The following is a 24,938-nucleotide window of genomic DNA, read 5'->3' on the forward strand; positions in this document are numbered from 1 at the left end:
TGACACAAATACTGTAATAATGACACCCATAGATATATAATAATGACACACACATGTATCATATAGTATATACTGACACAAATACTGTAATAATGACACCCATAGATATATAATAATGACACATATGTATCATATAGTATATACTGACACAAATACTGTAATAATGACACCCATAGATATATAATAATGACACATATGTATCATATAGTATATACTGACACAAATACTGTAATAATGACACCCATAGATATATAATAATGACACCCACATGTATCATATAGTATATACTGACACAAATACTGTAATAATGACACCCATAGATATATAATAATGACACCCACATGTATCATATAGTATATACGGACACAAATACTGTAATAATGACACCCATAGATATATAATAATGACACCCACATGTATCATATAGTATATACTGACACAAATACTGTAATAATGACACCCATAGATATATAATAATGACACACATATGTATCATATAGTATACTGACACAAATACTGTAATAATGACACCCATAGATATATAATAATGACACCCACATGTATCATATAGTATATACTGACACAAATACTGTAATAATGACACCCATAGATATATAATAATGACACCCACATGTATCATATAGTATATACGGACACAAATACTGTAATAATGACACCCATAGATATATAATAATGACACACACATGTATCATATAGTATATACTGACACAAATACTGTAATAATGACACCCATAGATATATAATAATGACACACACATGTATCATATAGTATATACGGACACAAATACTGTAATAATGACACCCATAGATATATAATAATGACACACACATGTATCATATAGTATATACTGACACAAATACTGTAATAATGACACCCATAGATATATAATAATGACACACACATGTATCATATAGTATATACTGACACAAATACTGTAATAATGACACCCATAGATATATAATAATGACACATATGTATCATATAGTATATACTGACACAAATACTGTAATAATGACACCCATAGATATATAATAATGACACATATGTATCATATAGTATATACTGACACAAATACTGTAATAATGACACCCATAGATATATAATAATGACACCCACATGTATCATATAGTATATACGGACACAAATACTGTAATAATGACACCCATAGATATATAATAATGACACCCACATGTATCATATAGTATATACTGACACAAATACTGTAATAATGACACCCATAGATATATAATAATGACACACATATGTATCATATAGTATACTGACACAAATACTGTAATAATGACACCCATAGATATATAATAATGACACCCACATGTATCATATAGTATATACTGACACAAATACTGTAATAATGACACCCATAGATATATAATAATGACACCCACATGTATCATATAGTATATACGGACACAAATACTGTAATAATGACACCCATAGATATATAATAATGACACACACATGTATCATATAGTATATACTGACACAAATACTGTAATAATGACACCCATAGATATATAATAATGACACACACATGTATCATATAGTATATACGGACACAAATACTGTAATAATGACACCCATAGATATATAATAATGACACCCACATGTATCATATAGTATATACGGACACAAATACTGTAATAATGACACCCATAGATATATAATAATGACACACACATGTATCATATAGTATATACTGACACAAATACTGTAATAATGACACCCATAGATATATAATAATGACACACACATGTATCATATAGTATATACGGACACAAATACTGTAATAATGACACCCATAGATATATAATAATGACACACACATGTATCATATAGTATATACTGACACAAATACTGTAATAATGACACCCATAGATATATAATAATGACACACACACAAGTGATAGATGATAATGGTGAGCCACACACACATGTAATATATGATGATGACACACTGAGCTATACAGTATAATAGAGATGGGAAGTGCCAGCCAGGGGGACACAGCTGACGGACTCACCCTCCACAGCAGCCGCCATCATTTGAAGCCGCTCGCATCACATGACGTACGCTGGAGGCGCCGGTGGGGGCTGCGCCAGGCGGCCATATTGGTACACCCAGTTGGGGGGATAGGGGCATAGAGGGGTGTGTGCAGATGTGGATGCACCTGGGGGAATGGAGACTCTTCCCCTCATCGCAGCTGATAAAATGGCACCACAGCTGCTTCTAATGCTGATATTTTCTTTTTCTATGCCCAAAATAATCATGGCCGCTACAGGACCAGAACCGTGTCCCTGACCCGGAACCACACCTGATCACGGAGGTCAGTATTAACGTCAGATAGCAGCCAATAACCGTGCTCCCAGAGAGGGCCGTGTCTGCGAGGGCCAATAGGACATCAGTGGGCGGTGCCCTTTGTCTGCTCTTCTGTGTCACCTGTACCTGAGAGAGACAGGAGGAGATCATGCTGCGTCTCAGGTGTCTCCTGCGGGTCACAGCCGCTCAGGTACCGGGGGTAATCCTACAGGGGCTGGGGGGTTACAACTGGGGTGTCCTGGAGACCTCTGAGGGGAAAGAGGTTGGTTCTCTCTCTGGAGTCATTCAGGTATAGCAGGGTAGTAATTAGGGTGTCCTGGAGACATTTGAGGATGAGGGTCTCTCCTACAGGGGCTATAGAGGTATGGGGGGCACATAATTGAGGGACATCTGAGGTAGAAGAGGGGGGGGTCGGTCACCCTCAGTGGGGTTATTCAGGTATGGCAGGCTTGTAATTGAGGTGTTCTGGAGACATGAGTATGAGGGTCTCCTACAGGGGCTATAGAGATATGGGGGCACCCTCTGTGGGCATTCAGGTATGGCAGGCTAGTAATTGGGTGTCCTGGAGAGGTGAGTATGACAGGGTCTGACTGGCCTACAGGGGCTATAGGAGTATTGAGGGTGGGGGGGGCACATGACTGGGGTATTCTTGTGACATCTGTGGGTCAGGTGGTCAGAGCCTCTGTTTCCTGCATGTTAGAGATGGGAATGACCTCTGGCTGCATGGTATATGGTGATAGTGCCAGTTATGTGTATGCACAATGCAAATGCCCATGACAATAATAGACATAGCTGCATTATACATCTGCATTATTGCACTTTTAAAAATGCCCCTCAGGGCCTCACTTACACTTGGGGAGAAGTTGCCCATTTGTGTAACATGAAAATGCGTTATGATGCGATCAGCAGGCGCCAAAGCTGGGACGCGTTGTGCTTTGCTGCTCCTTGTGCAAGTTCTGTACAGTAAGGGTGCAGAGAGATACTGTAAATAGGACTGCAGTTTGAATGCGCTGCTCTGAATACCAGTCCCTTACATGTCCATGAGTGGTACCGATTCACATACTATGGTAATAACCTCTGTGTGTTTTATTTACAATTTATTTATTTTTTTAAATCCAAGAATACAACCTGTGCTGCTTCTCTGTACAGCAAATGGGCAGCCAGTGTGGAGTCTCCTTACTACAATGACAGGCAGGGCTGCTTACGCAGTGTGATGATCCCCATTCAGCCTGGGAGCAGCACTAACCTGGTCTGTGTGGGGCAGGGGTTTTATGGGTGAGAGTGGCCGCCTCTCTCCACACCCCAATTACATGCATTCTATTTAGAGCATGCCTGGACTGTGAATGCTAGGCTAATCGTGAAAGTAAATTTGGGCCCTGGCGTTTCCAACACAGGGGTCCCAGCCCGATGGGATCAAGTCATTAAGACCCCTCCCCCCATAATAATAAATAAAATGCACCGTTTATCTGGTCAGTTAAGGCTTCCTCAGTTTTGGCTGTGACTGACTCCTTGCCTGGGACTATGAAATAAACAATATCAATGTGCAGTGCTCCCTGGGATAAAAACTGTTTGTACTGCCTTCTTGTACCGGTGTGTCCTCATTCATCTTTGCTCAAATAGCACCATGGACTTTAGCGCACCACAAACTTTGCAACTTAGCATCGCCCTGTGCTTTTTTCTTTCTTAAATATGCATCTTAGCAAAGTGACAAATGTACAATGCAAGGTTACATGTAGTAGTGGGGCTGGCATTACAAGTACTTCTGTGTGCGACTAAGGTGCAAATCTGGGTACAAAAGGCAAATGACAGAGTTCCAATTTAAGCTGGTGCGCCATTCCTCTTGCCGTGTATGCTTACTCTGCGACTTTATAAATGCCTTATGCAAATTTCTGTGCGACAAAAGTACAGTGACACTCTGTCAGGGGCAGTAACAGACTTGGGACAGTGGAAGACTCTGTTCCAGGGACAGTGCCAGGAGTAGTGACACTCTGTGCCAGACTCTGAGCCAGTGACAGTGGCATACTTGGAGCAGTGGCAGACTCTGTGCCAGGGACAGTGGCAGACTCTGTGCCAGGGACAGTGGCAGACTCTGTGCCAGGGACAGTGGCAGACTCTGTGCCAGGGACAGTGGCAGACTCTGTGCCAGGGACAGTGGCAGACTCTGTGCCAGGGACAGTGGCAGACTCTGTGCCAGGGACAGTGGCAGACTCTGTGCCAGGAGCAGTGACAGACTGTGAGCCAGGGACAGTGACAGACTTGGAGCAGTGACAGACTCTGAGCCAGGGACAGTGGCAGACTTGGAACAGTGACAGACTCTGTGCCAGGACTAGCTACAGACTTGGAGCAGTGACAGACTCTGAGCCAGGGACAGTGACAGACCTGGAGCAGTGAGAGACTCTGTGCCAGGAGTAGTGACAGACTAGGATCAGTGATAAACACAAGTGAGATCCGGTGTCCCAGGCTGTGAATCCCTTCAGCTTATTGGTTGTCACTGAGTCTCCCCCCAGCTGGGCTGCATGTGGGCAGGTGTCGGGCTGCATGTGGGCAGGTGTTGGGCTTTGCTTCATTTTCAATTATTGGGGACTTGTCTGTTTCACTGAGACGGATTGTTACTGTTGCATTCCTAATGCTGACTGTGACATTACTTATGGTAACCTGGCTCTTGTTGCTGTTTGTCCTGTCTTGATCTTGCTTGTTTTAACCTTGCCTCCTAACTCTCCTTGTATCCGTCTGGGAGAGGATCTTCCAACACCACGGTGTAGCCTTTATGTTAGTGCCTAGTTTCCCATGTTAACCCACTCACACATGTAAGACCTGGAAGGTGGCTGTACCTATGAGCATAGCCCCCCCCCCCCATGGGAAATACATTTGCTATAGGTGAACACAGAATACAAGTTGTATACTAGTAGGCTGGTGGAAGGAATTACAGACACATGTAGACTTGTTTGCAAAGGTTAAGTAAAGGGAACACAGGGCCTGATTCAGCTTCGGACGCATATGCGATCGCAGCTGCTAACATGGTAGCAGCTGTAAAATGGTAATACAGCACGCCCCCTGCATGCATTACTGATCTGAGCTGTATCATTGGACACTGCATCGGATCATCTGTGATATCATCGGCCGGCTAAGTGACCCATGGGGGGTCAGACAAGCCAGCCGCTGCAGATGAGCAAAAGAGGCCAAGAAATCCTGGCCTCTTCACTCCCCCACAATGGCGGTGACACATTGCCGCCCCCTCCCCGAAACGTCAGCAAACTGTCAATCACTGACATCTTGCTGCTGAACTGCTTGCGACCTCGCAGACCCATAATACATGGACAGTACGAGTCTGCCGCATGCACAGATTCCCGAACATCAGAAAAAAAGTGTCATCTGTTGAATCGGGACCTCGAAGTCTATTGCAGTGAAAGATACACAGTGCTAGGACTCCATAAGAGCTCTCAAGGTTATCAGACAGGCATGCATTTTATAGGTAGTTGCTTCAGGCTTGTAAAACATGCTCTTGAGATATCTTCGCTCAGCCAATCCTATTACATGACAGTGACTTTGTAAAATCGATAGCGCAATTGTCTGTGCGATTACACAGTCTTGGAGTAGACTTCATACAATGAGCGTTTTTCTGTCTGATACAATCGACAATCTGTCGGTAGACATTCCGAAGGTTGACTTGTTTTGAATATCGACAGTAAAAAGACCGACATTGTATTGACCATTATTATATAGACATGTATTTAGGTCAAAAAGTCGACATTTTTTATTTTAGGATAACCTTAACCCTAAACCTTACAGTAAAAATCATGAAATAAAACATGTTGAAATTTTAGTGATGACATATTAAATGTCAACCTTTTCACTATTGACCTAAATACATGTCTACACCTTGACCATGTCGACCTTTTTCACGGTCGACTTTCAGAAAGTGTCGACCTTCTGAATTTTGATCCTTTTTTATTATTGACCAATCCAGATGATCATGTGTCTACTGAGTGACCGCATGAGAACACTGGAAAAGAAAACTTTACATTGTAACTAGTGCTTTCAGCCTAGTGCGCATTACCCCAAAATCAGGGGGTGAATCAACGTGGGATCCCCCCCCCCCCCCCCCCCGTGGTTTTAGTCATCCAGCACCAGAGGTGGAACCATAGAGGTGAGTCCTGCAGTGTTGGAAGTCGTCGCCCCCAATGTGCAATTTACAAAAAAATAACTGTCTGCATATAACAAAAATTTCAACTCCCATTCCCCTCGTCAAGGATATTACAATTACATTAATATAATTTTATTCACATTTTATTGTTGGTTTTTCATAATGTTTGTAATCATAATTATGCCTCAATCCAGCACTATTAACATCACGCTGCAATCCCTTGTGATGCTTTACATCAATACAGCCTATTTATCAATGTGAATAAAGGAACATGTGATTGATTACATCAGTGTGACCCTGCAAACACCAGACAACAACAGTGTAAGAAGTAAACCACCTTGGGATGTACTACTGGCGCTGGAACGGACATGTACTTAGCATTCACACTACATTTAAAAATGTTAGGGTACTTGTGTACTTTACGCGCTCATTGCGGAGAGAACCCAAGTGTCCTACACTCATTATTATCAATCATGGTAATGTCTAAATCCCCTTCACGGAGAGGACCCTGACTTCATCAGCCAGTGTCCAGCGTTATTCCCTACCATCCAAGTGGGCATAGAGGGGGAATATAACCATGTAGCGAGCCACCGTGCCCGAAGCGCGGGGCGAGCGGACAACTTTCTTCTTTAGGTGGGGACAACTTTCCGTACTTGTGTATGTAAAGTACACAAGTACCATTTAAAACATTAATTGGGTTCTCTCTGCAATGAGTCCGTAAAGTACACAAGTATCAATGTTAGTATATGCAACTGCAGGGGGTGGCATGTCTCGTACCTAAGCTTGATTATTTTGTACCCCTTGAGGATGCAGGTACCCCCTGTTATGGTCTCCTGCCCTTGGGTGATTGTGCCAGCAAAAAAGTGTGGGTCCCCCCCCCTCCAGAGGTACCCAGCCCTTGTGTCAATAGCATTAGTGCTGGGTATGATGTTGTCCTTCTTACAGCGGGTCTTGATGTCACATGCTAGCACTTGTGGCCTTCCCTGATAGCCATTTTTGGCCTCATGCCATGATGGTAGCTTTAGTGCACCAAGGAGTATAAGTGATATTTTCTACTTCAGGGTCCATAGGGTATCCACAGGATACCTTGGGGTATAGGTGTGACTTCAATCGCAGGGCACCAAAGAGTTAAGCTTTCAGCCTCCCAGGATGCACTGGGTCCCCCTCCTATACCCCGCCCCCGAGCCAAGGCACCTCAGTTTAGTTTGGTGCCCGGCCGGAGTCGGGTGCACCTGTTGGAGTGGGGGCTAGAAGAGCCCCTGTAGCTTTCTCTTCATGCAGCTGTGGCTGCACATCTGGATGAACAGCATGGACAGTCAGTCCTGACGTCCATGCTGTCTTCCCTACACCCCGCCGGTACCAGAACGCCGGTACTGATCCGGGGATGCTGGTGGGCATCTGGGGTCACAGCTAGCGGTGACCCCAGATGTTCCGGACCATGGCCGGATTCAAGGGGGACAGAGGTAAGCAGCGGGGTCCCGCGGTGGGTCCCCGCTGATCACGTGGTCCTAAGTCCCTAGGCAGGGGGCTCCCTGGGGACTGGCTGCAGCGTGGAGCCAGGTGACAAACCTGCACTTCCACTACCCCCTGGGACAGCGGACCGCAGCAGAGCGGTAGCGCTGCGGCATCCCAGGGGTTAAATGCATGCCAGGGGAGCGCGCCTTCCCTGTCTCACAGCTGGCGCCTCCCCCGTTGCACACAGCCCTCTCTGCACTGTGCTGACTGGCCCTGTGTCAGCGCTCCTCCCCCAGGCCAGCCTCCTCTCTGCTCCTCGGCGGCCATCTTCTCCAACGCATGGTGAACGCTGCTGGAAGCACTGGACGGAAGCATCGTGGTCTGGGTCCCCCCGCATACCTCTCCTCCGCTGTGGTCAGGTCTGTGTATGCAGCGCTGTGTCCTACCAGGCCCTGTGTCTGTGTAGTTGAGTGATCAGCGCTGTTAGTGCAGGAATTGATTTTCTTTGCATTGTATGTGACTGTGCTAGCGCTGCCTGTAACTTTTCTTCTCAAGACTGTCAGCTTTATTACTGTCCCTGTTCTTTCTGCTAAGCCCTTGCGGTGCGGTGCTGCAGGGTGGTCTCTCGCCTATTTAATATATAATTGGTGAGAGGGGTCACATACGTGGTGCCATCATGTCTGAAAGTGATTTTCCCCTCCGGCTACAGTGTACCACGTGTAAAGTACCGTTAGCGGAGGGGGAGGGTAGCGCGGAGGGCCTTTGCCGGCAGTGTTTGTCCATGGCGCAGCCTCTTACGGTTACAGCACTGGTACAGGAGCCGCCCTGGGCTTGTTTCGCTCAGGCGCTAACAGCTTTAATGGGCCAGTTAGCTCCGCAGCCCGCGTTTACTCCGATGGGTTTGTCCCAGCAGTCTGTGGTGTCGTCACCCATGCAGGGTTTCCCACGACAATTGGTGGTACCCCACAGTCTCCCTATTTCCCCGCTCCCGGTTTCTCAGGAGCCAGCGTGGGTTAACTCCCTGACGAGTTCTGTACAGCACTTGTCGAATGTATTGCAAGGGGAGTCTGTGATGCGGCCTCATAAACGGCCGGTGGCGTCTCTGTCCACTCCTTATGAGGATGACGAGGGGACGTCTGATGATGGGGAGATTCTGGATCCTTACGATCAGGAACCTCTCCATACTAAGGACGCTGATGCTAAGTCCAAAGTATATATTCCTGGACTTATTCGGGCGGTCCGCACAGCCTTGGTGATTGAGGACGAAGTTCCCCCAGCGGCTAAGTCTAAGTATGCCTTTTTCAAAGATATGAAGGGCGATGCCACAGTCTTTCCTCTTTCGGGTCAGTTGGTGGACCATTTAGAGGAGGCGTGGAAACAGCCTGGCAAAAGATACCAGCCGCAGAGACGCCTGGCGGTGGCTTATCCGTTCGCGGATAATTATTTTGCTAAGTGGGAATCCCCTCCACAGGTGGATTCTCACGTGACTCGTCTTGTCCGTAGTGCTACATTGCCGATGCCATCCATGTCCTCCCTTAAGGATGCTACGGACCGCAAGGTAGAAATCTGCCTGAAGTCCGCTTATTCCCTTGCAGGGGGGGCAGCACGGCCGGCTATGGCCATTTGCTGGGTTGCCAGAGCGATGGAGCGCTGGGCGGATTCATTAGAGGCTTCTTTTGAATCCGACTGTCCGGCCGAACAGGCGGAGTTGATTGGCAATCTCCGTGATTCGGCCACTTACATCAACGAGGCGGCTCTAGACATTAGTACTCTGGTGTCTAGAATTTCTTCAGCAGCGGTAGGTGCTCGTCGCACCTTGTGGCTGCGATCCTGGAAGGCGGACGCAGATTCCAAGAAGGGTCTGGAAGCCTTGCCGTTTACCGGAGAAGTTCTCTTCGGTCCGGATCTGGATAAGATTGTGGCCACGCTGGCGGCAGCCAAATCGGCTTGCCTCCCGTCGGCCGCTGCTCCTTCTGGTTCTGGACCATCGTCCTTTCGGTCATCTAGGGCCCAGGGCAGGCCCAAACCACAGTCGTTTCCTCGTCAGGCTGGCCCTAGGAAATCGGTCAAGCCCCGGAAGCAGGCATGGAGTACCAGACGTCCGGCCCCCAAGCCAGATGACAAGCCTGCGGCCTGACCGTCCGGGCCTCCCTTTGGGGGATCCCAGGGTGGGAGGCCGCCTGCTGCAGTTCGCCCAGTGTTGGTCGGTCACTACGACAGACACTTGGGTTCTGGAGGTGGTCTCCCACGGGTACGCCCTCTCCTTCCGGCACAGACCCCCGGCTCGATTCTTCACCACGGGTCTACCATCAGACCGGAACAAGGCTACGGAAATGCGGAAGGTATTGCACACTATGCTCCAGGCTGGAGTTATAGTGCCTGTTCCATTCTCCCAGAGGGGCCAGGGTTTCTATTCAAATCTTTTTTTGGTACAGAAACCCAATGGGTCGTATCGTCCGATTCTCAACCTCAAAGCACTCAACAAGTCTTTGCGGGTACCGAAGTTTCGGATGGAGACCCTACGGTCCATCATTCTGGCGCTGGAACCGGGGGACTACATTGTGTCATTGGACATACAGGACACTTACCTGCATGTCCCTATTCTTTTGCACCATCAACAGTTCCTCAGGTTTGCAATCCGCAGCGACCACTTCCAGTTTCGGGCGTTACCTTTTGGCCTGGCGACAGTACCACGTGTCTTCACTAAGGTGATGGCGGTCATGGCGGCTTCTCTGCGGCTGCAAGGAGTCCGCATGTTGCCGTACTTGGACGACCTGTTATTGGTGGTGGGATCTCCAGAGCTCCTGTTACGCCACTTAGACCTGACCATTGCCCTGCTGCAACGGCACGGCTGGCTAATCAACTGGCAGAAGTCCACTCTAATCCCATCTCGGAGGATTCTGCATCTTGGAGCCTTATTGGACTCTGGACAGCAAAAGATCTTCGTGACGGAGGAAAAGATCTCTGCTTTGCAGTCAAGGGTGCGCAGTTGTCTGCACAGCCGCCAGGTGTCTCTACACTCGGCGATGAGGTTACTGGGCTCCATGGTGTCGGTGTTTGACATGGTGGAATATGCCCAGTTTCACTCCAGACCTCTGCAGCACCTGATCCTGTCAAAGTGGAACGGGCTGCCTCAGTCTCTGAAGTCCCAGACGATTGTGTTCACCCCGGAGGTTCGCCTGTCCCTTGCTTGGTGGTTACAGACGACCCACCTCAGCGAGGGACGTCCGTTCTGGATTCCAAATTGGGTCCTGTTGACTACGGACGCCAGTCTTCGGGGCTGGGGAGCAGTTTCGGGTCCACATCTGTTCCAGGGCAGGTGGACTCCGACAGAAGCGGAGCTTCCAATCAATATCTTGGAACTCCGTGCGGTCTTCAATGCTCTCCAGCAGGCACATCGGTTTCTCCAGGGTCACCCGGTACAGGTCCAGTCGGACAACGCTACCACCGTGGCCTACATAAACAGGCAAGGAGGAACCCGAAGCCGGGCGGCTCTCGTAGAGGTGTCTCGGATCCTGGTTTGGGCGGAGCGCAATCTTCCGGCCATATCAGCGATCTTCATCCCGGGAGTGCTCAATTGGGAGGCGGACTTTCTAAGTCGCCAGGACGTTCATCCGGGGGAATGGTCCCTGCACCCGGACGTTTTTCAACTACTGGTGGACAGATGGGGTCTTCCAGAGATCAACCTCATGGCGTCCCGGCACAACAACAAGTTGCCGGTGTACGGGTCTCGCACAAGAGACGAAGGGGCGTCTCTGGTGGATGCTCTGTCCGTCCGGTGAACGTTCCGGTTCGCATACCTGTTCCCTCCGGTCTCCCTTCTTCCACGGGTAATCCGGAAATTCAAACAGGAAGGAGGGACGCTCCTGTTGATAGCTCCCGCGTGGCCCAGACGGCACTGGTTCTCAGACCTTCAGGGTCTGTCCGTGGACAGTCCTCTGCGGTTGCCGCTACGACCGGACCTCTTGTCTCAGGGTCCTTGTCATCACCCGGACCTGACTCGGCTGTCTTTGACGGCGTGGCTGTTGAGACGGCCATGCTGAGGTCCCGGGGGTTTTCCAGCTCTGTGGTGCGTACCATGTTGCGAGCTCGGAAACCGTCTTCCGCGAGGATATACCATCGCGTGTGGCATACGTTCTTTCAGTGGTGTCGACCGAGAGGTTATGCACCGCGGGAGTTTTGTCTGTCTCGGATTCTCGCCTTCCTGCAAGCGGGACTAGATCATGGGCTTCGCCTTGCTTCTTTGAAGGTACAGGTTTCGGCCCTGTCTGTCTGGTTTCACCGTAGGATTGCTACAATCCCGGATGTGCGCACCTTTCTGCAAGGTGTTGTCCGCATTCAGCCGCCCTTTGTTCCACCTGTGGCACCTTGGGATTTGGCTGTGGTCCTGAGGGCTCTCCAAGGACCGCCGTTTGAACCACTGGGCTCAGTGGATCTTAAATGGCTAACAGCTAAGACTGTTTTCCTTCTGGCTATTGCTTCGGCCAGACGTGTTTCTGAGTTAGGGGCTCTTTCTTGTAGACCCCCTTTCTTGGTTTTTCATGGGAACAGGACAGTGCTCCGCACTCGGCCCGAGTTCCTTCCCAAAGTTGTTTCCCAGTTTCATGTTAACGAGGAAATCGTTGTTCCGGCCTTTAACTCACCGGGTCTTTCCGTGGGTGAGGCCTCTTTGGATGTTGTGCGGGCCTTAAGGACTTATGTTGACCGCACTTCTTCGTTTAGGAAGTCGGACGCTTTGTTTGTCCTATATGGCTTCCGTAAAAAGGGTTGGCCTGCTTCAAAGCAAACTTTGGCAGCCTGGATCCGTATGGCTATTTCTGAAGCTTATCTTCATGAAGGCCTGCCGGTTCCTCCTTCTGTGAAGGCTCATTCCACTAGGTCTGTGGGTCCTTCGTGGGCAGCTCGACGTGGTGCCTCTGCAGTCCAGATCTGCAAGGCTGCTACGTGGTCCTCTGTCCATACCTTCGTGAGGTATTACAGGTTTGACACCTTCGCCTCTCAGGATGCTTCCTTCGGGCGGCGGATTCTCCTTTCAGCACAGGAGCGTCCCCACCCTTAAAGGATACTGCTTTGGGACATCCCCAAGGTATCCTGTGGATACCCTATGGACCCTGAAGTAGAAAATATGAGATATGGTAAGAACTTACCCTTGTTATCTCTATTTCTACGAAGTCCATAGGGTTCCACAGGACTCCCGCCCTGTCGCACCTGTGCTGCAGATGGGCTTTGCTCTGGTCACCGGTTTTCCGTCTCCCTCTGGTGAGAATGTGATTCTTGTATGTGTCCAGATCTTTTTTCTCTCTCTTCCTTCTCCTCCTCCAGCCTATGGCTTGGTAACTAACTGAGGTGCCTTGGCTCGGGGGCGGGGTATAGGAGGGGGACCCAGTGCATCCTGGGAGGCTGAAAGCTTAACTCTTTGGTGCCCTGCGACTGACGTCACACCTATACCCCAAGGTATCCTGTGGAACCCTATGGACTTCGTAGAAATAGAGATAACAAGGGTAAGTTCTTACCATATCTCATATTTTTCTGTCTTTCATGACAATTACCCCACATATGTGATGCTATTGGCACTAGGGCTGGGTACCCCTATAGAAGGGGTCAACCTGTTTTTTTGCAGGCTGTACCCCCTTAGGGAATCCAGTGTTGGTGCCAACTGGCCCATTGCTTTTGGAATCACCGCAAGTCGCTCCTCTAAAATCAGAGGGTACCCCACACACCAGGTTATCCTCCGATTTTTTTTAAGTAGCCAGCACTAGGCTGAAAAAAAAAAATAGTCCCGGCTACCAAGTATCGGGATTTCTTTATATTTTCCAAATTATTTATTTACTCCTTCTACTTTTTGCTAAGTGAACATTTACATACGCTCGCACACAAATGTAACCTGGAAGTTATTGGGAGAATCCAGCACAGACCATCATGAATTAACATACACTTGTATGGAAATTCTATGTTAAAAAGGTGGTCTGACAGCTCAAACATGGTGGAAAATCAAATCACTCCTTAAACAAAGGTGTACGATGCACCTACCTTTCCAGCAGTCACATCCTGCAGGCACACACTAAAGAGATTTCTTACTAAACAAATTAATCATTGTGGAGGAACCAGGGAATAAATCCCAAAAGGCAAAACACTGATATAATTTGTTCTCTGATGAACAGCACATGATGTGTGCATCTTACTATGAGGGGGTTGGGTGCGCGATGCCGGTGGTCAGAATGCCAACGCCAACATCCCGACAGGGTTAGGATACAGACACCTGTCGGTAAGTATCCTAACCCTCCCTTCCCCGTGCCTAAGCCTAACCCTGCCCCCGTAGTGTCTAACCCTAACCCTCCCCCTAGTGCCTAACCCATACATGCCTATCCTGATTTATTTATTTTTTTGTAGCCCCCGCACCCCTGGAAGGGTAGGCACTTCTCCCGCATCCTGCCCACTTCCTAGTGAAGTGGACAGAATGGGAAGAAACTTGCGTCCCACCATTAGGGGATGGGGCTTAATGACACAATTATGCGCAATTTGCAGAGCTTCACCGCGAAGGACTGCGCCTAATGATGCCCCCATCACTGCCCGACTGCTGCTTCTCCCGGGGAGGGCAGATTAAAAAATGGCAAGTATGGCCTAACCTCCTAAACTCTAACCATAAACCCCCCTACTTGCCGTAGGGATGCTGACACCGAGATTCTGCTGGGATTATGATATCCCAAGTAATGTCTGAATTGACAAAGTGCCCAAAGAGTCAGTGACCACCTTGATTTACAGATAACTCTGACCGGAAAGAAGATGATCAGCTCCGTTTTTGGATATGTTGAGCGTCGGATAACACTGGGACATTCATAGGGAGACAGAGCAGAGAGCCAGTTGGTTATACAATATGATTCATCAGGAGAGAGGTCCGGGGTGGAGAGGTAGATTTGGGTGAGGTCAGCCCAGCGGTAGAAGTGGAGAGTGTTCCCCAAGAGAAGAGGTGTGCGGTGTTAAAAAGCAGGGGACCAAGAACACAGCTTTGTGGACCCAACACATAGTGGGAGTGGAGAGGAAGATGTACTAGAGGAGGGGGACAGAAGAGGTTTGGGAAGCTAGGAAGGGGACCATGAAAGAACTGTCTCACGAAGGCCACTGGAGTGACTGGTGTGCAGGAGAAACGGGCAATCAATGCTGCCAGGCGTTCCAGAAGGATGAGCAAGGCGAAGTGACCTATAGACTTTGCTGTAAGTAGATCATTGATCACTTTTGGGGGAGTGCTGACACACATTTACTAACAGACAATTTTTTTTTTTTTTTTAAGTATTAGTAAATGTGTGATTTAGCCCCAGAAACAAAACATCGATTTTGATCAATTTTAAATAGAATAAAATCGACCTTTAGTAAATATATTTCTCAGTGTAATCTTGGCTGCGGAAGCCGTATTGCAGAGACGCGAGGATGGAGCCAGAGCAGAGGAAGTTGGGTATAGGTGGCTGTAAGCAAGTTGCCCAAGTTTTGGAGGCGGTCGGTAGTTAGGCCAGGTTGAAGGACGGTTTCTTTAGGATTGGAGAGATGGAGATGAGTGATGCTACTGTATTCTTTTTAGAACTTGTGTATATGTCTCTGGATGCCTCTAATAGACTGTAATAAACGCAGTGTTTGACCAATGGGAATTCTCCTTCTTGTAAACCAGCGAGAACCGAAAAACTATAGCATGACTGGCCCCCAGAGTTGCATGCAAGTACACTCTGGGGGCCGGTCTCGCGACTTCTAGCAACCGCACATCTGCTGGAGCCTTCATACGCCGCTTCGAGCAACTACAGGCAAATCAGAGTCGTGCGTCTTTAGGGTCCCAATTCATTTAAATACTGTAGGTTTTGTCATCCCTGTAAGTAATAGATTTACATTCAAATAAGATATTAACTGTTTATTGGAAGATCAGTTAATCAAAGAAACTCCAGAATGTGATCACTGATATAAGATGTCTCAGAATGCACATCCATCGCGTTTCATGTCTTCAAGACTTCATCAGGGGAATAGAAACAAAATTAAAACCGGGGATCTTTATAGAGAACCTATGGATAATGAGCAGACTAGAGAAATGTGTGTTAAGCTGCCGCCTCATGTGTGGACAGGGGTCTTCAACCTTGGCCCTCCAGCTGCTGTGGAACTACACATCCCAGCATGCACTGCCATAGATTTAGCATGCTGTTATATCAAAAAGGTGGCAGTGCATGCTGGGATGTGTAGTTCCACAGCAGCTGGAGGGCCAAGGTTGAAGACCCCTGCCATAGACACTTCTGCTACATATGTCAGGCGATTGCAGTAATGGATTTAGATGACGTTTGGACCAGCGCATCCATCCGTGTATAAACGGGCTGTGTACTCGCGTGCGCCTCGTAGACTGAATTAGCATTTGTTTTCTTTAAGCTGTAATTAAGAAGTGATATGTACGCCTCCAGCGTTCCTGTTTATGTAGTCCTACAAGTCTTGAGGGGATTAAACACCTCGGGGTGCATTCTGGGACCCCTTTATATTGGTGATCAGCTTCAGGGTTTTGTGCATCGGGATGATTGCCACCTAGCAACAGCTGGTGGGTGGATGAGCAGCCTCCCGACTAACGCTGGGACAAGGTAAAGTGAAAAAATGTCACTTACTTGGCTTGTCCCTACACAGGAGGGCGGGGCCAAGCAGCTGTGCTCTGACCTAATGGTCATGTGACCGCTTGAGCCCGCCCTCAGGCAGATTTTTCTACAGCGCAGACATGGAAGGAAGCTGGGTCTGTTTCTCTAACAGAATACTGACCGCTATCCCCCATTGTCTTGCCATAATGTGATAGGAGAGCCACTAACAGTACTGGCAGTGATTACATATCTACAGTCGGGTGCATAGATATTGGGACATTGACAGAATTTTCATATTTTGGCCTCTATTCACCCCCACAATGGCTTTGAAATGAAACAAACAAGATGTGCTTTAACTGCAGACTTTCAGATTTAATTTGAGGGTAATTACATCCAAATCAGGTGAACGGTGTAGGAATTACAACTCTTTCTATATTTGCCTCCCACTTTTTAAGGGGCCAAAAGTAATGGGACTATCAACTCAAAAGCTATTTCATGGACAGGTATGGGCTATTCCCTCGTTATTTCATTATCAATTAAGCAGGTAAAAGGTCTGGAGTTGATTCTAGGTGTGACATTTGCATTTGGAATCAGTTGCTGTCGACTCTCAATATGAGATCCAAAGAGCTGTCACTATCAGTGAAGCAAGCCATCATTAGACTGAAAAATCAAAACAAACCCATCAGAGAGATAGCGAAAACATTAGATGTGGCCAAATCAACTGTTTGGAACATTTTTAAAAAGAAAGAATGCACTGGAGAGCTTAGCAACACCAAAAGACCCGGCTGTGGTGGATGACAGAAGAATTATTTCCCTGGTGAAGAAAAACCCCTTCACAACAGTTGGCCAAATCAAGAACACTCTCTAGGAGGTAGGTGTATATGTGTCAAAGTCAACAATCAAGAGAAGACTTCACAAGAGTGAATATAGAGGGTTCACCACAAGATGTAAACCATTGGTGAGCCTCAAAAAGAGGAAGACCAGATTAGAGTTTGCCAAACAACATCTAAAAGAGCCATTACAGTTCTGGAACAACATCCTATGGACAGATGAGACAAAGATCAACTTGTACCAGAGTGATGGGAAGAGAAGAGTATGGAGAAGGAAAGGAACTGCTCATGATCCAAAACATACCACCTCAACAGTGAAGCATGGTGGTGGTAGTGTCATGGCGTGGGCATGTATGGCTGCCAATGGAACTGGTTCCCTTGTATTTATTGATGTCACTGCTGACAAAAGCAGCAGAATGAATTCTGAAGTGTTTCGGGCAATATTATATGCTCATATTCAGTCAAATGCTTCAGAACTCATTGGACAGCGCTTCACAGTGCAGATGGACAATGACCCGAAGCATACTGCAAAACCAACCAAAGAGTTTTTTTTAAGGCTAAAAAGAGGAATGTTATGCAATGGCCAAGTCAATCCCCTGACCTGAATCCGATTTGAGCATGCATTTCACTTGATGAAGGGAAAATGCCCCAAGAATAAGCTGGAACTGAAGACATTTGCAGTAGAGGCCTAGCAGAGCATCACCAGGGATGAAACCCAGCGTCTGGTGATGTCTATGCGTTCCAGACTTCAGGCTGAAATTGTCTGCAAAGGATTTGCAACAAAGTATTAAAAAGTGAAAGTTAGATTTAGGATTGTTTAGTTTGTCCCATTACTTTTGGCCCCTTAAAAAGTGGGAGGCACATATAGAAACCATTGTAATTCCTACACCGTTCACCTGATTTGGATGTAATTACCCTCAAATGAAATCTGAAAGTCTGCAGGTAAAGCACATCTTGTTTGTTTCATTTCAAAGCCATTGTGGTGGTGAATAGAGGCCAAAATATGAAAATTCTGTCAATGTCCCAATATTTATGGACCTGACTGTATAGGAGAGCCACTAAGCAGTACTGGCAGTGATTTATATATCTATAGGAGAGCCACTAAGTAGTGATTTATATATCTATAGGAGAGCCACTAAGTAGTGATTTATATATCTATAGGAGAGCCACTAAGTAGTGATTATATATCTATAGGAGAGCCACTAAGTAGTGATTATATATCTATAGGAGAGCCACTAAGCAGTGCTAGCAGTGATTATATATCTATAGGAGAGCCACTAAGTAGTGATTATATATCTATAGGAGAGCCACTAAGTAGTGATTATATATCTATAGGAGAGCCACTAAGTAGTGATTATATATCTATAGGAGAGCCACTAAGTAGTGCTGGCAGTGATTATATATCTATAGGAGAGCCACTAAGTAGTGATTATATATCTATAGGAGAGCCACTAAGTAGTGATTATATATCTATAGGAGAGCCACTAAGTAGTGATTATATATCTATAGGAGAGCCACTAAGCAGTGATTATATATCTCTATAGGAGAGCCACTAAGCAGTGATTATATATCTATAGGAGAGCCACTAAGCAGTGATTATATATCTATAGGAGAGCCACTAAGCAGTGATTATATATCTATAGGAGAGCCACTAAGCAGTGCTGGCAGTGACTATTTATATATTCAGGTGATGTATGTTTTTCCACCTCAGAGTCTGAGGTAAAGTCACTGCCCACAGTAACCTCTCTCCTCTGTTCAAGAGATAGAAATAAAGGCCCTGATTCAGAGCCGGATGCTCTGACCAGAGTGCTCGCTCTGAATCAGGGCCCACCTCCATTAGTATGGAGCGTCCTCCTGGACGCTCGTATAGCTGTGGGTCACCAACCACAGCATATACGAGCGTGCAACAAGATGGTCGCGATGGTCTTGACCATCGCGACCATTGGAACTGCGAGTGAAAGCCTGCGGTTGGGTTTCTCAACCGCAAGGCCAGGAGTGATTTTGGCTCTATCAGAGCCAAAATCACTCCCACTGACATCACTAGTGATGTCAGTGGGGCCGGCTTCAGACGGTAGGCGTTCCCTTGGGAACGCCTCCGTCTGGCAGGCACGCCCCTGGCATGCCCACCAAAGGGGGTGTGCTGTCAGTCACCATCGACAGCATGCCCCCTTTAATGAGACACTCCGAGCGAAGGAAAGTCCTTCGCTCGTCGGGTCTCGCGCATGCGCACGACGGAGCTCCCTCCGTCGTGCGCATGCGCAGTGGGGAACATCGACCCACTTGCGAGCGTACTGCCGCTCGCGAGTGGGTCTGAATGACCCCCAAAGTTCCCTCTTCCTGCTAGCAGTGATTCTCTCTCAATTAAGCTGTTAATTCTAAGAAAAAAATAATATATATAATTTTTCTGTCAAGTGGAATAACATTATTATTATTATTATTATTATTATTTTTTTTTTCTACAGTACCTCAGAGTGTGAGGTACAAATCACTGCCGGAGACACCTCTCCCTCCAGAGATTACTCAGGGATGCTGGCTCAGACAGAAATGCAGCAGCCCCTGAAATTGCGAAAGGTGGCAAACATGAGGTGCAAAAGTGAATGTGGAGATTAATTCATACAGGGATGCCTGTTCAGGCACAAATGGATCCTTCCCTGAAATTGCCCGGAGGTGGCAAAGCATCAGTGTCCGCACCAGACACATCTCTCCTGCCCATAGCTGGCACAGAACCTCTGCCCAAAGCTGGCACCATTAGGACACCCATTTAAGACAAATGGGGTCCCAACCCAATGTTTCACTATTAAACTCTCCTGAGTATGTATGTCTACCATGTCCCTCTTCAGTGGACTGTGAGCCAGAAGAGGTGACTAGGTCCTCAGCCTCTTCAAAGAGGCAAGTCTAGTGACCTACAGATGGCCAGTATTGCACTAGCAGGTAAAACCTCCCACCAAATTATATACCTCACCCTGGAACCTTAGTCAGAGGTTACGAGGTATACAAGTTTGCACAGCTAGCCTGTACAGGAGCTGTAGGCTGCCCTCCAGTTGCTGTGTGATTGTGCATCCCAGCATGCCCTGCCTCAGTTTTGCTATCAGGCCATGCTAAGACTGTGGCGGGGGGGGATGTGTGGTTCAGCAGCGGCTGAGGAGCCAGTTATTTCCCACCCCTGCTGCAGAGCAACCCTAGTCAAAAATGGTAAATGGGGTTTAAAGAGTTATACTGGGCTCCCAGGTGCACCCGCACTATTTGTCCTGAATTTGACTCCTTTTTGTGTTCACATGGGGGTGATAGGTCCCAAAGCGACCCAGTGCACCAAATGTTAAGACAAATTTAGTTAAAAAATAACTGGTGCTGCTGGTCCCTTACATTCTTTTCAAAAAGATTGATTCTGCCATACCTGGGAAGCTAAGCAGTGTGAGCCTTGCAGTGCTCTGGATGGGAGACCAGGAGCTGTAGGCTTTTTCTGCATAATAGTCTCTAGTAGCTTTTAAGTATATGTTATTCAAGGCAATAAGTAGAGCCACCCTCATTATTGGTGATAGGCTAGCAGGTTGACCATAGCTGGACTAATGAGTTTAGCCCCGAGGCCACTTGTCATGCCCATTCTGGTAAATGCAGAACTCTTGGCCAGATTTCATAGGTGAGGGCAGGGGTCACATTCAAGGTCCACAGGTCATGTTTAGACAGGCGGCTCCTAAAAATACTTTCAAGCAGTCAGAGTATCCTCATTTACTCTTCTAAGATAAGCTCAAGGAGTTGCATCCCCTTGCTAGACAAAGTCTTGTCTGTAGTTTAGCAGCTCCTTGTCTAAGCAGTATAGCTTAGCAGTAGGGCCTCCAAAGTCTGCACGATTCATTTCCCATAGAGGTGTAATGTGTCACTCAATGACAACTAGAGCTAAATGTGAAGGCACTGTATACATATATTGAAAGGAGAGGGTTTTGAATAAAAGGACTAACCTATATCCCCCTTTTTTCTTTTGGCCACTAATTGGTTTTGCCTCAAATTATACCTATAGGAGATTTTCCATTTGGTCTCAGTCTAGCGCAACCATTGGAATCTTTGCCATTTTCTAATAAAGAGACCGCCTGCTTCAGTGGACTGTAATGGTGGTTGGACTCTCAATAGCACCTTACACCTGCACACGTTTAATGAAAGCAGAGGTTCCATACTATGTTATTGTCCCCTTCGTTTAAAAGGAGTCCACTGCATAATAGACTGGGACATATTAATCAGTCACCAAGGACTAACTCTGTCTACCCTGGCCAAGCTCGGATTATCCATAAATGAGAGACATTCTTTTATGACTCCATCCCATAGCAAATATCCCTTCTTCTCTGGTGTTTCTTCCAGAAAAGTGGCCAGAATTAAGTTCAATGATAGTTCAAAGTCAGAATCTACATTTAAAGGACTTAGACAAAGCTATTAGAAAAATGAGGGTCTTACATCTAAGGCTTTCCCATGTTCCCTTACACTGTAGACCATTACAAAACCTATTGAGATTTGCATTTCTAACAGTTAGGGAGCATTCACTCAGAACCAGGCAGTGAAAGGCAAATGGTACACCATGGAGCAGTAGGCTTATATCAATCTGCTCAAGTTAAGACCAACCATGTTAGTCCTTAGAGCTTTAAATCCCTGTCACCTACAGGAATTTGCAGCGTGTGTAGCGCTGATCGGACGGAGTTCGGTCAGCGCTACACAAGTGACAAACACCGGCAGCTGTGTGTTTGTTTTGATCAGCAGCCAATGAGAGTCTGTCAGACTCTCATTAGCTGCTGCTGCACCCACTGCAGGAGCCGCTCCATCTTCCGGCTCCCGTAGTGGGCAATGGGAGAAGCGTCATGACGTCATATGACGTCTCTCCCATAATGCAGAGCGGCCTGGCCCGGGAAGGACAGACTGAGGAGCAGATGGCGATGGCGGGAGCGGGGATTGAGGCAAGTGTTTTTTTTTTTTTTTTTTTTTTTTTTTACTACATGTGTCTACTGGGGGGGTGGCTGGCACTACAAGGGGGAGACCACTACTGGGGGCACTGCAAGGGGGGGACTACTACTGGAGGCACTAGAAAGGGGGAACCACTACTGGGGGCACTACAAGGGGGGGCACTACAAAGGGGGAACCACTACTGGGGGTACTACAAGGGGGAGATCACTACTAGGGACACTGCAGGGGGGGGGCACTACAAGGGGGGACCACTACTGGGGATTATAACTGGGGGGGATTACTACTGGGGGCACTACAAGGGGGGGGACTACTAATACAAGGGGGACTACTACTGGGGCACTACAAGGGGGGACTACTACTACTATGGGCACTACAAGGGGAGGGGACAACTACTAGGGGCACTGCATAGGGGGGAGGGGACTACTGCTGGGGGCTCTGTAAAAAGGGCAATACTGGGAGTACTGCATAGGGGGGAGACTACAACTGGGGCCACTATTTAAGAGGCACTGCATAAGGGTTACCACTATTGGGGGGCACTGCATGGGGTGTGGACTGCTACTGGGGGCACAATATAAGGAGCACTGCATAGGGGGTACCACTTCTGGGGGCACTATATAAGGGGCTTACTACTGGGGGCACAGGGGGGACCACTACTGGGGGCACTGTATAAGGGGCACTGCATAGGAGGAATCACTACTGGGGGCACTACTGGAGGCCTACATAAGGGGGTCCTCTCCTGGGGCACAGGGAGGCACTGCATATGGGCACCCCGATGGGGCTGTCCCTAATCTTTATTTTTACTTTACATTAATCCTAGTTTATACTCTCTGGCAATCCAGGTTATTGTTTCCTCTAATCAATTAGTTGTGTAAAGGGCCCAAAATTCTTCTGCAACTCTCCAAAGACTGCTTCCAGGGTTCTTCAGATCTCCTGGACAAGTTGCCACCATGCATATTGAGAATTACATGGATGGGTTACTAACAAGACTCAAGATTGTTATCTTCTACAGTAGTCCTTATCATTGCCTCACTGAGGCCATTCAAGGACCAGATATGGTCCATGGTTAGAAAATTGAATGTATGGCCTAGTACTGCTAATATAGCTAGAACAGCTTCTCACCTTCCTGGACTTCTGGCTGCCAAATATGAGGCAGGCCTTGCATCAGTTATGGTTCAGCTCATGCCTTTTTATCACCAAGGCTAACTGAAGACCTAATACTTAGAGGAGTTCTTTCCTACCCAGCGCTTTTAATCCACAGTGTTCTAGTACTTAGAATATAAAACCTGTTCTAACCTGCCTTAGACACAAGTTCAGAGAGTGTGCTTTTATTGATAACATTTGCTTTATTACTAGATTTAGCCTTAGAGGACAGGTATGCTGGGCTAATCTTAAATTATATTACCAATCCAAAAAACCCTCCTTGGAAAAATCGTATAAATCCAATTATTTGTTTGGTAACTTATCCCATAATTGAAATTTACTGCTCCACTAAAAGGTGAAGCTTCAAGGTTATGTACAATTGCCATTAACCCCTTTTAAGGGACACTTACATCTGGGGAGCAGCCACCGTTAGTGCAGCAGCAAAACTTGTGTTCCTGCATTCCGTAATGCATGCCACTCATTGCTCAGAGAATCATACATTTGCCAAGCATTATGGGAGACCATCTGATCTTCCAAGCAACCACCAGGTATGTGGTAGGCTGCCCACCAGCTGTTGCTAGGTGGCAATCCTCCCGACTAACAAACAGTAGTTTGCAGGAATCTATGACCTGCAAACTTCCTTTGTTCTAGGGAATAGGATTGTCACCTAGCAACAGCACTCACCCTATACCTTGCTAGGGTTGTTGGTTGCTCCAGGTGATTGATACCTTTATTATTTTCTCCTGAGTGGGTCAGAGGATCATGAGAAGCCACAGGCATCAACTGCAAGAGACCTCAAATAATTCTCTCTGTCTTAAGGTGCGTACACACTGGGCGATAAAGTGGACGACTGAATGATAACGATATCGTTATCGTTCAGTCGTCCACTTTATCGTCCATTTTTAACCCCAAAACGATGAACGATGACGACGCGCGTTCCCGTGGGTCGTTCGTCTTCTTTCATCGGGCTGACATGCAGGCCAACCTGACGATCTCGTCAGGTTGCTGCATGTTGGGGAATGGGGGAGAGAGCCCGGTGCTGAACGATATCGTTAATGATTTCGTTCAGCGGCTGTGCTCAATGTCATGAACTACATTGAGCACAGCCTGCTGGGGACACACTACACGATATCGCTCAGGGAGCATATCGTGTAGTGTGTACGCACCATTACAGTTTGGGTGTCCAAATTATGATCAAGTCAGCATCTGTTCTTTCGCCTTCATGCCATTTGGGTCTATAGTTGTGCCTAGCCTGTGGATGCTCTTCGTGTTGCTATGGTTGTACTGTATAATTACTTCATTGCATTGATCAAAACTGTTTTGTTACCAGTTCAGTTAACAATTTTACTGGAAAGATTTATGTCAGTGTCTTCTTTCCTTGCGATTGAACTTATAAACTTTCCTTCGTTATCCAAGTCTAGTCTTGGGATTGCCATCAGTAGGCTTCCGAAAAATCTGCCTGAGGGTGGGATCAAAT

At 47.1% G+C, this 24,938-nt stretch overlaps 2 protein-coding genes across 3 annotated transcripts in view; one reads left to right on the forward strand and one right to left on the reverse strand.

The window, feature by feature from the left end:
- Positions 1-2,256, reverse strand: part of LIN52 (lin-52 DREAM MuvB core complex component) — a 55,310-nt gene extending 53,054 nt beyond the window's left edge. The window contains exon 1 of one of the 2 annotated variants that reach the window (XM_088447503.1): positions 2,062-2,256. In XM_088447503.1, the coding sequence (XP_088303629.1) occupies positions 2,062-2,083 (22 nt within the window). In that variant the 5' untranslated portion in view covers positions 2,084-2,256. Of the gene's footprint in view, positions 1-1,972; positions 2,023-2,061 lie in introns of those variants that run through there. The other variant, XM_088447504.1, reaches the window with a different exon arrangement.
- A 183-nt stretch (positions 2,257-2,439) lies between these two features.
- Positions 2,440-24,938, forward strand: part of ALDH6A1 (aldehyde dehydrogenase 6 family member A1) — a 35,750-nt gene continuing 13,251 nt past the window's right edge. The window contains exon 1 of the mRNA XM_088447502.1: positions 2,440-2,547. Within this exon, the coding sequence (XP_088303628.1) occupies positions 2,506-2,547 (42 nt within the window). The 5' untranslated portion in view covers positions 2,440-2,505. The remainder of the gene's footprint in view (positions 2,548-24,938) is intronic.

This window comes from Taudactylus pleione, unplaced genomic scaffold (assembly GCF_031769625.1).
Source record: "Taudactylus pleione unplaced genomic scaffold, aTauple2 ptg000433l, whole genome shotgun sequence".
Lineage (NCBI taxonomy): Eukaryota > Metazoa > Chordata > Amphibia > Anura > Myobatrachidae > Taudactylus > Taudactylus pleione.